Raw genomic sequence first — 15,602 nt, forward strand, 5'->3', positions numbered from 1 at the left:
GGTCCCGACCCCCCCCCCCCCCCCTTCATCAGGGCTGAGGCGCAATACAAAGAAACATTGTGATTTAACACATGCACACTAAGATGAAAGCTTAATTGGTACATTAAAAAAAAATGTGAAGCAGTAATGAAACCGATTTTGTGTGTACAGTCAAAATTATTATGAGAATATATAGAAGCATTATTCCTAAATCAACATAAAAGTAGCAATAAATCTCTGAACTATTCAAACCTTTCAGCCACTTGTAATCAATGTTTGCGTGAAGTGTAAAGGTGCCATTACAAAAAATAAAAATTGGCTAACTCTACATAAGGCTTTAGTCCATCATGGGCGTGAGCTTGGAGCGGTGGCTACCTTACAACACACAGGGACCATGGGGAAGAATAGTAGCCACCGTCCATAAGGAAGGACAGTGTCAGCACCAATTCAGAGCTGATTTGAGGATCTACAGCTGAGTGGATAAACAAATAAGATCCATTTTTTTGTTAAGGTACTTGAATACATTTTTAAGATTTAACTCCTGAGTTTAGTGTCACTTAAAGGAGAACTATGAAGTGAGTGCTTTTCACTCACCTCATAGTTCTAGCTGACCTGTGACAATGAGACTGTCACAGGTCAGCTCAGTAGATCGGGAGATGAGCGAACAGATACTGGCATTTGCTTACCTCTCGATCCTGTCATAGCTCTCTGCCGTGACAGTGGAGGGGCTGGATTCCCCCCTCCCCGATCCGCCAGCGCTGACTGGCGGATCGGACGGGGGAGGGGGCGGGTACAGCTGGCTCTCCCTCTAGATAGGCAGAGCCAGCTGTCACTCGCGTAGCTGGGCGGATCCAGACAACTGTCGGGATCCGCATCAACTGCGACTTCTCTGTGTACTGTGGCGTCTCAGTATAGCTCGCAGTATACTGAGCTTAGGGTGACGGGAGGACGCTAGTTTGTGTCCTCCTGTTACCCTAAGGAGAACTATGGGGGAAAAGCCTTAACCCCATAGTTCTCAAGTGAGAGGACTGGCAATGCAACATTCTGTACCTGTATACTGGAAACAAGGCATGGTATTGGCAAACATGGCTGCTTCTATGTACATGGCATAACTAAATGCACAGAAATGTTTATATACCCACATTATCTTCTGATGGAATGTTGTGTAGACCTGATGTAGGGTCTCTTATAATTTTGCAGCAGGCAGACAACATGGCTACCAGCAAAACCTGGCTAAGGCTGTGCCTATTCCATGAACAGACATGGCAAAAATATAATTTACTTTGTTACAGCACCAAGCAAAACTTTTTTTTTTTTTTCTTCTCCAAGAACTATAAGTATTGGAGAGCTTCATTTCGAGCTCTGTATTTAGATAAATCACAGCAGTCCCTTTAGTCTTATCCCTATCCCTGTCCCTCGATAAGTGGTTTTAAAGGGGGTTGTGTTTTACAATGCAGAGAGTGGAGGATGCCTTTTATACATTGGTGAGAGAGATCCGACAGTACAGATTGAAAAAACTGAGCAAAGAGGAGAAGACCCCCGGCTGTATCAGAATTAAAAAGTGCCGTGTCATGTGATCGGTAAGTGTTCAGGTCTCAACGCATATTTTGTGTGGTCAGCGTTTGGACTGTTCATCAAGACCTCACTTCTCTGCAGTTGGCTGCTAAGGAATTTCTGCGTCGTGACTTGTTGCCCCATAAATAGTGTAATGTTGCTTCCGAACGGCCAGCGACCTCTAGCACTTTGTGTCCTAGTTTAGAGTTTGGAACTTTGAGAGACCACATGCTATAAGTGGTTAAGTCTTTCACTGAGTATTTTTTGATACAGGCGGAAGACCTCTTAACTGGTTTCAACTGCTCCTGTGTGCCTGCTGGGGAGATTCCGTCTGTACCTACAAAAAGTGAAACTTCAAATTCTAGTTTACTGAAACAGTAGATGATCTGAAACCTTCCTGTTGGGACCCCTGTTATGTTTGCTAAAGGCTCAGTGGTTTCTACTGTTTAATATATTTTCTGTATTGAGGGCAGAGGAGCCATAGGTTCCTTCTGCTGTCAATCAACCTGTTGGGTGGATAGGAGGGGCGTGGCCTGCTGCAGTGCTGTGCCTATGGACGCACACAGCCACTGGCAGGCATGAGCATGCGTGGAGTGCCTTCATAGCTCAGCTTGGCTGATGGAGGCACCCATGCAAGGCGTGGGGGGGACAGCACTGCAGGGAGCCACTAGGAAACTTGAGTTCAACGTTGTTTGTGTTTTAAGAAAAAAAAAGCTTTCTTGTTTTGGCCTTTTATTTTTATAATAAAAAAAAAAAAATGAAGTTTTAATATCACTCGAAGGTCTGTAGGGATTCCCCTAACTTCCTGTTGTCTCCAAAGATATGAAGTGAAATCTCTCCAAAGGGAGACAGACCCAAAAGAGGGTTTTACATCACATACTCCATTAGAAAATAAAGTGGGGAGGGGGGGCCGGAAGCTGTTTGTTTTTGCTTGGAACTAGTACCTGAATATCCAAGTGAAGTGTCTGTGAGCCTGTGCCCGGCATTGCTTAGACAGGAAGAGGGGTTGTTGGCACCCTGTCATTGTGGAAAGCCCAACATGCTTAAAGGAGAACTATGGGGTCAGTGTTTTTCTCCATAGTTCTCCTTAGGGTAACGGGAGGACACGAACTAGCGTCCTCCCGTTACCCGCAGACGGAGCGGATCCCGACTTAGACGTTGGGATCCGCCCAGCTGCGTGAGTGACAGCTGGCTCTGCCTATCTAGAGGCAGAGCCAGCTGTACCCGCCCCCTCCCCCGTCCGTTCCGCCAGTCAGCGCTGGCAGATCGGAGCGGGGAGAGGGGAATCCAGCCCCTCCCCCTGTCACGGCAGAGAGCCGTCACAGGATCGAGAGGTGAGCGAACCCGGTATGTGTTCGCTCCCCTCCCGATCTACTGAGCCGACCTGTGACAGTCTCATTGTCACAGGTCAGCTAGAACTATGAGGAGTGGAAATCACTCACCTCATAGTTCTCTTTTTTAAAGGAGGAAGGGGTGACCTCATTGGTGTCCTATACCAGGCCATGTGGCTTTTCAACAGTGTCTGTAAGGAGGTCCAACAGTGTCTGTAAGGAGGTCCAGGACCTGGCAAGGTGGCTTCTGGATCACAAAACTTTGAGTCCATATTTTCTCTTTTGAGGGATCTGAAATGTTGTGCTGCTACGGTTTGACATCTTTCTGACAATGCCAGCTGCTTTGCTGTAATAACTTTGTGGTTTCAATTCTCTAAATTGTTAACCCAAGTGAAGGATGCAGACCAGGATTTCAGGGTGACTGTACTTGCTGTAAACTGTCAGACAACCATTTCCCTAATTTAAGCCTATCAACTCAAAATGGCGGCGGATTGTGGGGGTATAAAGGATATCTTCTGTCGATTCTGTAAAATGTGCTTAATCTAAAGCCACTTTTTTTTCTTACCTGGACCCCCACCCGATTGTCATTGGGGCTGAAAATTTGGGGACAGAAATTTTAAGTTGCCAAAATATGATTAGAAGGGAAATCTTCCAATAGGGACAGCTGTTCCAGTAACCACTTTCTAAAAGGAGATGCTCCTCACCTTTTGTAGAGATTTCCTGTTGTATTTATACAACTGGAAGTGAAGGTAAATTTCTCCAGTTAGACAGTTTAAATATGAAATGGGCTTTAGATACAAAAAGCAGAACCTTATTGACGGTCATTCTTAACACAGTTTCATATTTTAACTTTCCATCCCTTCTTTCCTCTAGGGAGTCGATGACGCTTTCTACACTTTAGTACGAGAAATCCGAAAGCACAAAGAGAAGATGAGCAAGGAGGGCAAAAAGAAGAAGAAAAAGTCCAAGTCGAAATGCATCATTCTGTGAATACATGCCGGAGAGGAATCCTATTGTACATTTTACACTAAATTATTAGCATTTGTTTTTAATTTCCTGGGTTTTATTTTCGGACTTGTGGCTACTGCTTCAACCGTTTGTATCTCCGCCTCTTGTGCCAGTACTTTAGTGGTGGAAGCGCCCATGAGACTCCAGGAGCTGGCTTTTGTGCATGTAGCAATCGATGTTTCATGTGCGCTGTTCGATCTCCACATCCTGTTTGTCTTTCCACCTTCCCTTCTTGAAAACCTTACTGCATGACTGAGGCATGCACAACTATGGACTTTTTTTTTCCTGGCACTTTTTTTTTCCCCCTCTGATCTATCCTCTTCCAGTTGTACCACTAGATGGAGGAATATCTGCCACTGCGGATAGTCCAGCCTGTGGTGCCCCACCATATCTACTTCTCAAAGGCCACATCCCTACAACTTCTTCTGAACTTTTGAGAGCTTCAATGTAACTCTTAACATGCTCTGCTAAATCCTCCTACCCACAATGTGACAAAATGGTGCTAACAGCCGTCTTTGAAGCTATGTGGATTGTGCGAAACCTGTTCACCACCAAATTGGAGGTGAAGAGTCTTTCTATATATTCCTTGAAGGTTGGACATTTTGTTTCAATGATTGGGACAATGTTGTGATAGACTAAAGGAATAGCAATGTTTTTTTTTTTTTTTTTTAGACAAAATACAGAAGAAAAACTCCAGCACATATTCCAATAATCAACCAGCATTGCTGAAAGGTTTGGGTCTAGACAAAGCTATTACAAATCGAGGCAGTTTGACGGTCCCCGGAGGAGATTCCTGAAATCTGATGACCTAACATCTCATGCTCCTGTTACTGGCAGTGATTGTGGTTACTTCCAACAGTCGTGTTGTATTCATTTCAACTTCAGCTAGTTTATGGTCTCTAGACTTCCTCATTACACCAATGGGTTTGTGGTGTTTCCTGGTGGTCTCCACTTGTAAACATGGCTTCACCACAAACATGTACAGTTATAATTTCCCAAAGGGACTCGGTCTTGAAATAAAACTTGTGTGTGAAGCAGGGTCTGAATTCTGCTCTTCTTGGTCTCGTAGGTTCAATCTGAAATCTAAGGCGTCTTGGAGTAAAGCCAAATTGCTAATTAAGTTGTCTGAACTCAGTACGTGTCCGTTTGTTTGAAATAAGGGCTTCTATCAAATGCTAGTCAGAGTTCGATGTGCCTTTTCCACCTTGTTGGAATTTCATGTTCCAGTGGATGTTCCTCACTATTGATCTGAGGGACCTTCATTGGATTGAGGCATATAGGGGAAGAGCAGGGCTAATTTAGATCTAGAGCTGAGGCCTGTGTAATTGTGATCAGGAGTGCTCTGGGTGCATAAAAGATGCCTTGCTACCTGCTCTGAGAGAAGGGTTTGCCATGCCAGGTTCCACTTAAGGTCTGTTTTTTCAAAGAGTCCTACATGAGGAGTTGCGTGTGCCTGGTATTACTGCTGTATTCTAGGGCTGTATAACATTTCAGTGACCTAGTTTAGCAGCTCCCTTCAAGTGAAATTCCAGAGCCAGCTGTCAAAGGCAAGAATTTGTGTTTGTCCACCTTTTTTATGTGATGAGATCGGTGTACATCACCTTGACATCATGTACAGTGATGTAGCTTGCGCAGAAATGGACAAGTTGACACGAAGCATTACTTTTTGTCATTTGCAATTGTGGGTTCCCCCCCCCCCTTCAATTAAAAAAGAAATTTATAATTTTCAAATGGTTAGAATTTCATAGTAGTACATCACATTGGAAATGCACTCTTTCCATGATGAAACATTTTAGTTCTTCAGCCAGAAGTGGGGGTACTTGGCACATGGAGGCACTGAATTACATTGTTTTTCAGGTCGGCTCAGCAGATTGGGAAGGGAGCAAACACATACCGGCGTTCGCTCACTTCTCGATCCTGTCACAGCTCTCTGCCGTGACAGGGGAGGAACTGGATTCCCCCCTCTCCGATCCTCCAGCGCTGACTGGTGGAATGGATGGGGGAGGGGGCGAGTACAACTGGCTCTGCCTCTAGATAGGCAGAGCCAGCTGTCACTCACGCAGCTGGGCGGATCCAGACATAATTGTCGGGATCCGCTTCAGCGTCTCAGTATACCGCGGTATACTGAGCTTAGGGTAATGGGAGGATGCTAGTTTGTGTCCTCCGTTACCCTAAGGAGAACTATGGGGAAAAGCCTTAACCCTATAGTTCTCCTTTTTAAAACATTTTGTTCAGTACTGGTGGTAGAGGCAGAAAAAGATGCAATGTTTGCCAAGCCTAAATGATCATGTGTGACCACCCTACTTGTCATCCAGTTATCTTCATCTCCACCTCTGTATTAGGAGTGAGGTTTCTGCTGCCCAACTTGGTCTGGTTTAAATTAGGTTTTTCAAATAAAAGTGGAGAGACCTTCTAATGGGTATTGGCTACAAGAAGTCATTCTAGCGGCCAGGGAGCCATTTTTAGTGTGGGAGATTATAGTTTTTATTTATCCTTTTCAGTTGTTGGGATAGGAAGTAAATGTGCTCTTGCCATGAACACAGTTTTAACACCGATTTCCACAATTCTGCACACTGTTTTGCAGTGCCTTTTATTTAGAATTGGCATCCCAGTGCACAACTACCGTATGTGCCAATGCACCCATACTGGTGGGACATGTTCCATCCATGTTCATGTATTGACAGCCCACTATTCTAGGAATGAGGAATGGGCTGTCTTAATGCAACACACATGTGGTAAAGGATTGCTTTAGGGTGAAAAATATGAATAAAAAAAAACAAATCTACCTGATGGGGTGCTCCTGCCTTCCTCTTTGACAACCTAGTGCATTTTTTGGCTCTAAATGTCAAAAACATGTGGTGTCAGACTTGCCTACTTCCTTTGTGATGCATTACAAAGGATACCTCATTTTCATACCACCTCATCTCCATATTCCTGCCTCATCTGCCCACCCCCATATCTCAAGAACCACTCCTTCTGCACAGGGAGGCACCGGCTCACATAATGTCTGGCAATGCCACAGGTAGTTTTTATTTTTGCAGTTGTGAAACTGATATAACAAAACACTTTCAATTGTCAATTTACCAGACCAAAAAAGTACAAATAAGAGATGATGATTGTTAGGCTTTACATACTCTTTAAGGGGGGTGGGGGGTGGGAGAGAAATCTCTGTCACCTGTACACGTCAGGGAGTTTAGCAGACTTTGTTATAGATCTTTACCTAACCCTGTTCCATAGAGATGGCGTTATTTTGTTCAGCTGCTCTTGTGGTTAACACGGTAGGTTGGTCACGCCACATCTTGTGGTCCAGGTTTTCCTGGATCACCTTCCTGCTATGTGCTCAAAAGGTGAGGATGCTGATTGTCCAGTGACAATCTGGAGCTGTCACAGAAAGTGTAGCTGTGTGGATCAGAAGACTGCCTGTCTTTACAGAATTAGAAACCGTTTGATGGGTAAACATGTATGTATTCAGTGGTTTGTCTGGAGTGCCAAGTACATTTACACTTTTGCAGTCAAATTTGAGAAAACCCCTCTATATGTTATGTCTTACCATAAACGCAGCATACTAATTATATATATATACACAAATTTCTTACTGGTTTTGTTGCAGCAGGCAAAATGGCTGAATCCACGAGCTCTGTCCTAGAAAGACTTAGTACAAGACCGTGTAGATTGTTTCTCTCATTTCCTTCGTTTCTCTCATTTCCTTCGTTTCTCTCATTTCCTTCGTTTCTCTCATTTCCTTCGTTTCTCTCATTTCCTTCGTTTCTCTCATTTCCTTCGTTTCTCTCATTTCCTTCGTTTCTCTCATTTCCTTCGTTTCTCTCATTTCCTTCGTTTCTCTCATTTCCTTCGTTTCTCTCATTTCCTTCGTTTCTCTCATTTCCTTCGTTTCTCTCATTTCCTTCGTTTCTCTCATTTCCTTCGTTTCTCTCATTTCCTTCGTTTCTCTCATTTCCTTCGTTTCTCTCATTTCCTTCGTTTCTCTCATTTCCTTCGTTTCTCTCATTTCCTTCGTTTCTCTCATTTCCTTCGTTTCTCTCATTTCCTTCGTTTCTCTCATTTCCTTCGTTTCTCTCATTTCCTTCGTTTCTCTCATTTCCTTCGTTTCTCTCATTTCCTTCGTTTCTCTCATTTCCTTCGTTTCTCTCATTTCCTTCGTTTCTCTCATTTCCTTCGTTTCTCTCATTTCCTTCGTTTCTCTCATTTCCTTCGTTTCTCTCATTTCCTTCGTTTCTCTCATTTCCTTCGTTTCTCTCATTTCCTTCGTTTCTCTCATTTCCTTCGTTTCTCTCATTTCCTTCGTTTCTCTCATTTCCTTCGTTTCTCTCATTTCCTTCGTTTACATACAATGCAGAAGCCAGGCCTCCTAACATTGCAAAGGAGAAGCAAGTAGAAATGTTAACCCTTAAAGCCAAGGAACCCTAACCCAAGTAAAAGCAATTTCAACTGCAAGAAGCATTTTTAAATAAAATTTTTTTAGCTTCCATGTGAACAAAATATTAAATAGGTGTTATCCCAATTTGGCTGCGACAGTGGAAATACACTTTAAGTGAAGCCCTAACTACAACTGATTGGCTGCAATATTTCAACTGGCTCCTTTTTTTTTTTAAAAACACCCCCCTGGTTAGTCTCAGCTGATTCACAGGCAATAATTGGCAGTCCAGACCCTAAAGGTGCCCATACACCTTACGACCATTGCAAGACTTTTGTCTTGCAATGGTCGTATGCCTCTTGAAAGCTTGGACGATCTGCCCACCTTGGACGGGCAGATCGTACTTGTGATCATCGAAAGCCTGCCCCGCTGAGGGGCGGGCTTCCGACGACGGCAATGCAGAACGGGCAGTGTGCGCGTGCGCACACTGGCCCGTTCCGCAGCTATCGGACGAACAGGCTAGAAACCCGCCGAGAATCTTATAATTCTCAGCGGGTTTTCGAACATGTTGGCTCGACAAAAGACGTGCGACCGTACAGTAGAAACGGTTGCACGTCTTAGTTCACACTGTTCGATTCTCGTACGATCGCGGGATTTCGCCCGATTCTCGTACGAGAATCGAGCAGTGTATGGGCACCTTAAGGCAGCATTCACACAATGCATTGCATTACATGTTTTCATGGGTTAAGGCGCACTGCATTAAGATAGCCCATTCATTTTAAAGAAGGCCTCTGGGGTTAAAAAAAAATGCTTAACCCTTGCTGTGCGGCTATCCCTGCACTTCAAGGGTTTAGTGCTATTTTGTGTCTAGGTGCTAAAAAAAAAAAACGGTTATATTCACCCGAACCTTAGATCTGGCTGGAATGACACCACCCCTCCAGCCTTTCTCCTCTGCTGCAATGGTATGTCCCTTGGTGCCTTCACTTCCTATACACTAGAACTTGAGCAGCCTTAGATTGCTGCAGTGGAGGGGGAGCAAGGCGCATGGGACCAGTCTAAGCTGTACTGCTCTGAGGATGAGGCGTGCTTATTATTTATTTTTCTTTTAGCCTAGTCAAAAATGAGCACTTAACCCTTGCAGTGGATGGGGTAGACCCACTGTTAGGGTTAAAAATTGTTTTTTCCCTGAAGTTCCCCTTTTAAATGGGGGGTGGCAATGCTCAACACCAGTGCACCGCAGCACACAGATGGTTCATGGGGAGTTACTCGCAATGAATGGCATAGTGTGGCCTGCAGTAACACATGGTAAAAAGGTGCATCTCACCATTGCATATGTAAATGGGCCCCTGAAATGGAATGGTAGTGGAGCGGAGGGTAGACAGCTCTTCCCAGTACTTGCACATTGTGGTAGACTTTTCCTCTGGCTTTGCCCTCCTCCAGTGCAGGCAGACCTGTGAACGCTATTGCTGCTCAAACAGCTGTTACTATCATCTTCACTTATGTCATCAGTAGCCACCTAATGGCCAGAGAGACCCAAAACTCCTGCTCATGTGACCTGACCTTACATTGTCTAGGGGCCCGGCTCCACTCTGCATCTCACAGAGCCCAGTAGTGTACACCAATACAGAGAAAATAGCTTGGAGCAAGGGAAAAGAAATAACTTTTTGTGTAGTTCTGCTTTTATTAGCCACATAGGGACCTCTGTGTGGAGAATTCTTTGCTGTAAAACCTCACTCTGTTCCTGCCCACCTGGGGGGGTCTTATAGCTTTTCTTGTTGCACTCAGCATAAAATAAATAAACTCTAACAGGGCCAGTGGGGTACAAAGGTCGTGGCGGACACCCCGAGATACAACAAAACTTTTGGGTGGTGTACCATCTTCTTATCAGTCAGAAGAGCCCAACATGAACCAGCACCAATCCTTTCAGAATACGAAACCAATTTCCATTTTATACTGAAGTCTGATATTCAGGAAGTTCAATAGCTCAAGTGGAACAGACCTCCCTTGTATGATAGTTACTCCCCACCCCGATCCATGGTCTTACCGTGTTCATTTTTCACCTGGCTGTGCGCTTTGCCACACCTCGCACTCCTTCCTCGCGTGTGAATGGGGAAAATGGACTTTGTTTACCTGGAATGTATTTGAACTATTTTTGTATAAACGTGCACATTTTGTACATTGTGCTTTTATTCATTATTTTTTTTTTCCAAGTCTGTTTAATACATGGTGGTTGTGCTGACCACGCGATGACACAATTAACTACAGATTAAAATGACCACTGTTTGAATTCCAATTTTTAGTATTTTATAGTAATGTCTCTGTGATAGTAATTGTTTAGGTTTTTTTGTCCTTTTTAACTGTAATGCACCTATTTATTGTAATGTAATGACCCGGTGACTGTAATGATGTCTGTTTATAATGAGAATTAATCACCCTTTTATCATAAACAAAATTTGTCTCCCTCTATTGTCCTGTGTGGCTTTTTCTTCCCCTCCCTTCACATTCCCTGCTTGCTGTAGATTAGGCTGCTCCAGCTGAAAACCATTCTGGACTTTAAAAACTTTGTAGGGAACCACAAATGCTGTACTCAGGGCTCTTATGGAGTATAATTCTTAACTATATTGGCACATGAGGGCAGCCAGATTGGCTCCTAATACAAAGGCTCTTCTGCTTTTAGGGCTACACAGTGATTGTGCTTTACAGCTCCTGCCAATGCAAGTCTATGAGATGGCTAACTCGTTGAAAACAATGAACTCCTTATGATTAAATCAGTACTGTAGGCTGCTATACAACTGCCTCTTACACAGTTCACCTCTTTATATAGTAGTGTGCATGGGTTAAAGTTGTTGTAAAACCTTCTGTGAAAATCAAACAGCACTTTTTGGCATAAGTAAAGTGTAATGCGCAGCCCAGGAAGAGTTCTAGGAATGCCAGAATATGAATGTCATGCAGCTGTGATGTCACTTATTACCCCTGGGTAGTGGCCGCTGCTCTTGCAATGGCTGTGGTAGGAAGGTCTCCCTCCCATTTGACCAATCATTCCCCCTAGGATTGGGAGGTTTCCCTCTCGTGACCAAACAATCCCCCTAGGTAGTGGCCGCTGCTCTTGCAATGGCTGTGGTAGGAATGTTTACCTCCCATGTGACCAATCATTCCCTGTAGGAATGGGAGGTTTCCCTCTCATGTGACCAATCATTCCCCCTAGGTAGTGGCCGCTGCTCTTGCAATGGCTGTGGTAGGAAGGTCTCTCTCTCATGTGAATAATCACATAATTTACTACTTTTAGGAGTGGCAGGGTGGAGCTTGTATCAGAAGCTGTCACTGCCGTTTCCGGTCCCGAGATCTGCTGTGCCTGATGCGGCCGGGAGCGGCACGGCACGGCTCTGTGACAGGAGATCAAAGGGAGTTCAGTACACAAACTCCCTTTGATCTCCTCTCAGTCCCCGAATGCAGGAAGTGATGTATATTACATCACTTCCTGCATTCAGTGTCACTCTCCAGCTACAGAAGCTGATGAAGCAGATCTCGGCTTCATCAGCTTCTCTGGAGACCCCTGATGTCTCCATAAAGAGGACCTGTCATGTAAATTGGCTATCCCATAGGGGGCTTCTTAGCCCCCCATGTAATAGCAACAAAGTTGTATGTAAAAAAAAAAAAGTAATAAAAAAATGAGATTCATAAAAAATAAAAATAAAGAAGCATAACATTTATTTTTTAAAACATTTTTTAGTCGCCTATGGGTGTTTTTTGCCATTTTGCGGGCGCAGGCAATTTTAAGTCTTGACATGTTTGGTGTCTATTTACCCGATGTGACCCCGACTTTTATGTTTTACTAAAAATATGGGTAAGAATAAATGTTTTATAACGTAGGGAAACTTTTTTTTTTACATTTATGGTACTTTTTTAATTATATAGTAAAAAAAAAAAACCCCCGGGGGGATTATATACCTCCAAAAGAAAGCTCTATCTGTCCCCAAACTTTTTTAACATAAATTGCAAGGCTATAGTCCGGTCATGCTGACTGGTGAAATTTTTGACTGACTGGTGAGACACTATCAAATTTTTCAAGCCCTGGTTGTTACCCTATACCAGAAAGTGCCTGAACAAGAACCCACATGGCAGGATCACCTGAAAGCTGCAGATGTAAATGAAAAGATTGAAATGATAATAATATGGTAAAGCTTGTAGAAGATTTTAGTAATTTACTTTCATTCTCCTGCAATCACCAAACACTGAAAGATCTGGTTTGGGTGGACAGATCATTTAAACAATTCTTAATGCCTAGATTTCCCCTCAGGTAACAATCAACTTGTAAGATAATCTGAGTGTGTAATAACGCAGACTGATAAGAGTCTTTCATTGCTATGTTGGCACCAGTGACAATGCAAAGGTACAGAAGGTCATAGTTGTCATTTGGGGCTGTCCTCGTAGTAGCGCTGTTTCATTGCTCGATACTTTCTCAGGAAATAAAGAGCTTCGATCTCTTTAACTACAAATTCACCTCTGGCGATGAGTTCTTTAATCTTCTCGGGGTCAGTGACATCCTTGTTTTTCATGAAGGCTCTTTTCAGGCGTTCCTTGAAGTAGATTTCACCCTTCGGATACTCCCGTCCGAGGTACAGAAGCTACAGAGTGATAAAGAATATGATAAAGAGAAGAGACCCAACTCCATTGTAGAGGGGGAAGGGCAGCTGAACTTACATTCTTGTAGAGCTTCACCACCTCTCCCCTCAGAGGATTGGCCATGTCTTCAGCCAAAGGGCAACACTCAACACATGGCCCGGAGGGCACCTATACTGAAACAATAAACAGACATATCTGTATAAATACTATCATGGCTGCACACAGTTTATTTTCCTTTACATACAGTAATCCTAATTGGATAAGACATTTGGCAGCACAGGCAGCAATATAGTTAAGTATGTATTCTCTTCTTTGCAGGCACAACTGGTATTCTGAGATTTGTATCCCCATCAAAGAGATATTAACATGTGTGCTTGTGGGCAAGAAGTGTGTCCCCTCTCCAATTGGGACACAGATAGCACAAAAAGATGGTTAAGGTTCTGACTCTTTAACACTATGTAAAAAAACTACAAACAAAACCTTTAGCTGGAGTTGGGCTTTATTTATGGAATTATTGAGCAGTGTTCCAGTCTATATGGGGTGTAGAGGGGTTTGGTGGTGAGCAGTAACCTCTGACTTGTGGCCACATGAAGCATCTCAGGGAGGACAACATGGCGGTGATATAAGTGCATTGTATGGTGGAAGGGGTGGCAGAGGATGAAGAAGAGGTTTGCCACATTAAACCACTACACTTTGTTCTATAGGTATGGGAAGGCATAAATTATAGAAGACACAAGAGGTCCGCAGGCAATGTGCTGGGACATCAGTGTGGGTACAGATTAAATACAACCAGGATGCAACACTGAAAGGTGGCCCATGTATTCTACATGGACCGCAGTGTGGTGTATGTATTCTATGGGGACAGGAGGGAAACCTATGCATTCTAGAAGGAACTGAAGAGTGTCTATAGGTACAGAAGAGAGGTCTATGTGTTCTATAGGGACAGGAGGGCTGCTTATGTATTCTATAGGGACAGGAGGATGGTCTATGAATTCTATAGGGACAGAAGAGCGGCCTATGTATTCTATAGGGACACGAGGGTGGCCTGTGTATTCTAGAGGTACAGGTGGGAGGTCTATGTATTATATAGGGGCAGGAGGGCTGCTTATGTATTCTATAGGGAGAGGAGACTGACCTATGTATTTTATAGGGACAGGGGAGCAGCCTGTGTATTCTATAGGGACAGAAGGGCAGCCTGTGTATTCTATAGGGACAGAGGGGCAGCCTGTGTATTCTATAGGGACAGGAGGGAGGCCTATGTATTCTATAGGAAAAGGAGAGTGACCTGTGCATTCTGTAGGGACAGGAGGTCAGCCTATTAATTCTATAGGGACAGGAGGGCGGCTAATCTATTCTATATAGGATGGCCTATGTATTTCATAGGTACAGAATGGTGATCTATGTAATCCATAGAGACAGGATCACGGCCATGTATTCTACAGGCAAGATGGCAGCCTATGTATTTTTAAGGTACGGGAGGGCGGCCTAAGTATTCTATAGGGACAGAAGAAGAAGGGTGGTTTTAGTATATACAGATCTCCCAACTCTCCCGGACGCTCCGGGGGTCTCTCGCTATTAGATAGCGGCTCCCACCCACCCAGGAGAGAAACATTTTCTCCCGGAAAGGTTTACTCTGCTCAATCTAGCAGAGTAAACGTTTCCGTGCTGTCTGTTTTTTTTCTTTTCGGACATCGGAGCCGCCGTCAGTCAGAGGAAAAAATACCCAGCATAGGAATGAATAGCTAGATTGCCATTGGCTATTTCACTTTGCAATAGCCAATAGCAGACTAGCTATTGCACTACCCTCTGCTGCTGTCAATCAGCAGAGGGGGGACCTGAAGTTCTCTATCAGATCCTCTTCTAGTGATTGACAGCAGCAGAGGGTGCAATAGCCAGCTTGCTATTGGATATTGCAAACTGAAATCGCCAATAGCAGCCTAGCTATTCATTCCTATGCTGGTTTTTTTTAAATTATTATTTATTTTTATTTTACAGCTGTCAGAATACTAAAACAAAAACCCAGCAGATAACAAAGAAGCTAATGCTTCCTGCGCCATCATTTCATTCAGGGGGTGCTCTCTCAGAGGGCACCTCCCTGATGTGAGAAGGGCACCTGAAATTGCTTTTTTTCAGGTTGGGATTCCTGAATATATGGGGACAGGAGAGTGATATGTATACAATGTACACCAAGGACCATATATTATAGTAGAAAAGGGGCTGACCAGTGTGTTCTATAGGATCAGGGATCCACCATATTTTACAGGGTGGGCATAGACCGGGTACGGGGTCTAGAGAAGAGTATGGTGAGAACTCACTCACCACTCTCCCGCTGTGACCTCCACTCAGATTTCCGGCAACAACACGGCGCAGCCTAAAGACGTCACCGCCTGCCCGCCCTTTCCGTCTCCATGACAACCAGAGACGCTGCGCCGCCTGCAGAGGAGCAAAATGGTGAGAGATCTGTGTGAGGGGAAATATTCGGTAAATTGGAACTTGTGTGTAACGATCGTTATTTTCAACATTTATTGACTCGCTCTATTGAAATTTCCGACCGTTACGGTAAATAATATTCTTTATAGGTGAGAAAGTGGTGTGCCAGTGTGTGACCTCCACCTCTGACACTGCAGGATTCACCCCCCAACTACACCGACCCCTAAATTCTCCCCCAACCATCCATTCCCTCACCTCTGCCAAAAAAAAATCCCTTCAAACTCAACCCATAGAGTACCCCC

General features: G+C 44.0%; 3 protein-coding genes across 5 annotated transcripts in view; 2 read left to right on the forward strand and 1 right to left on the reverse strand.

Moving 5' to 3' along the window:
• Positions 1-4,160, forward strand: part of KRAS (KRAS proto-oncogene, GTPase) — a 26,154-nt gene extending 21,994 nt beyond the window's left edge. The window contains exons 6-7 of one of the 2 annotated variants that reach the window (XM_018569165.1): positions 1,437-1,559; positions 3,738-3,814. In XM_018569165.1, the coding sequence (XP_018424667.1) occupies positions 1,437-1,556 (120 nt within the window). In that variant the 3' untranslated portion in view covers positions 1,557-1,559; positions 3,738-3,814. Of the gene's footprint in view, positions 1-1,436; positions 1,560-3,737 lie in introns of both variants that reach the window. The other variant, XM_018569166.1, reaches the window with a different exon arrangement.
• An 8,385-nt stretch (positions 4,161-12,545) lies between these two features.
• ETFRF1 (electron transfer flavoprotein regulatory factor 1) lies at positions 12,546-15,260 on the reverse strand. Of its 2 annotated transcripts, none has more exons than XM_018569167.1 (3): positions 15,197-15,260; positions 12,949-13,044; positions 12,546-12,872 (listed from the first exon to the last, which is right to left on the reverse strand). In XM_018569167.1, exons 2-3 carry the CDS (start codon positions 12,991-12,993, stop codon positions 12,657-12,659), a joined length of 261 nt encoding a protein of 86 aa, XP_018424669.1. In that variant the 5' UTR covers positions 12,994-13,044; positions 15,197-15,260; the 3' UTR covers positions 12,546-12,656. The 2 variants fall into 2 exon arrangements, with proteins under 2 accessions (XP_018424669.1, XP_018424670.1); XM_018569168.1 differs by having other exon boundaries at positions 12,949-13,041; positions 15,199-15,216.
• A 12-nt stretch (positions 15,261-15,272) lies between these two features.
• CASC1 (cancer susceptibility candidate 1) overlaps positions 15,273-15,602 on the forward strand; it is a 23,581-nt gene continuing 23,251 nt past the window's right edge. The window contains exon 1 of the mRNA XM_018569160.1: positions 15,273-15,321. Within this exon, the coding sequence (XP_018424662.1) occupies positions 15,319-15,321 (3 nt within the window). The 5' untranslated portion in view covers positions 15,273-15,318. The remainder of the gene's footprint in view (positions 15,322-15,602) is intronic.

The sequence above is a fragment of the Nanorana parkeri genome, unplaced genomic scaffold (genome assembly GCF_000935625.1).
Source record: "Nanorana parkeri isolate BGI_ZX_2015 unplaced genomic scaffold, ASM93562v1 scaffold1295, whole genome shotgun sequence".
Classification (NCBI taxonomy): Eukaryota; Metazoa; Chordata; class Amphibia; order Anura; family Dicroglossidae; genus Nanorana; species Nanorana parkeri.

What these genes read in the sequence shown, in the direction of transcription:
- ETFRF1 (XM_018569167.1), bottom strand. Translation starts at nt 12,993, where the DNA reads ATGGCCAATCCTCTGAGGGGAGAGGTGGTGAAGCTCTACAAGAAT. An exon ending in TGGTGAAGCTCTACAAGAAT is followed by an intron (nt 12,873 to 12,948) that starts GTAAGTTCAGCT and finishes ATCACTCTGTAG; the next exon opens with CTTCTGTACCTCGGACGGGA.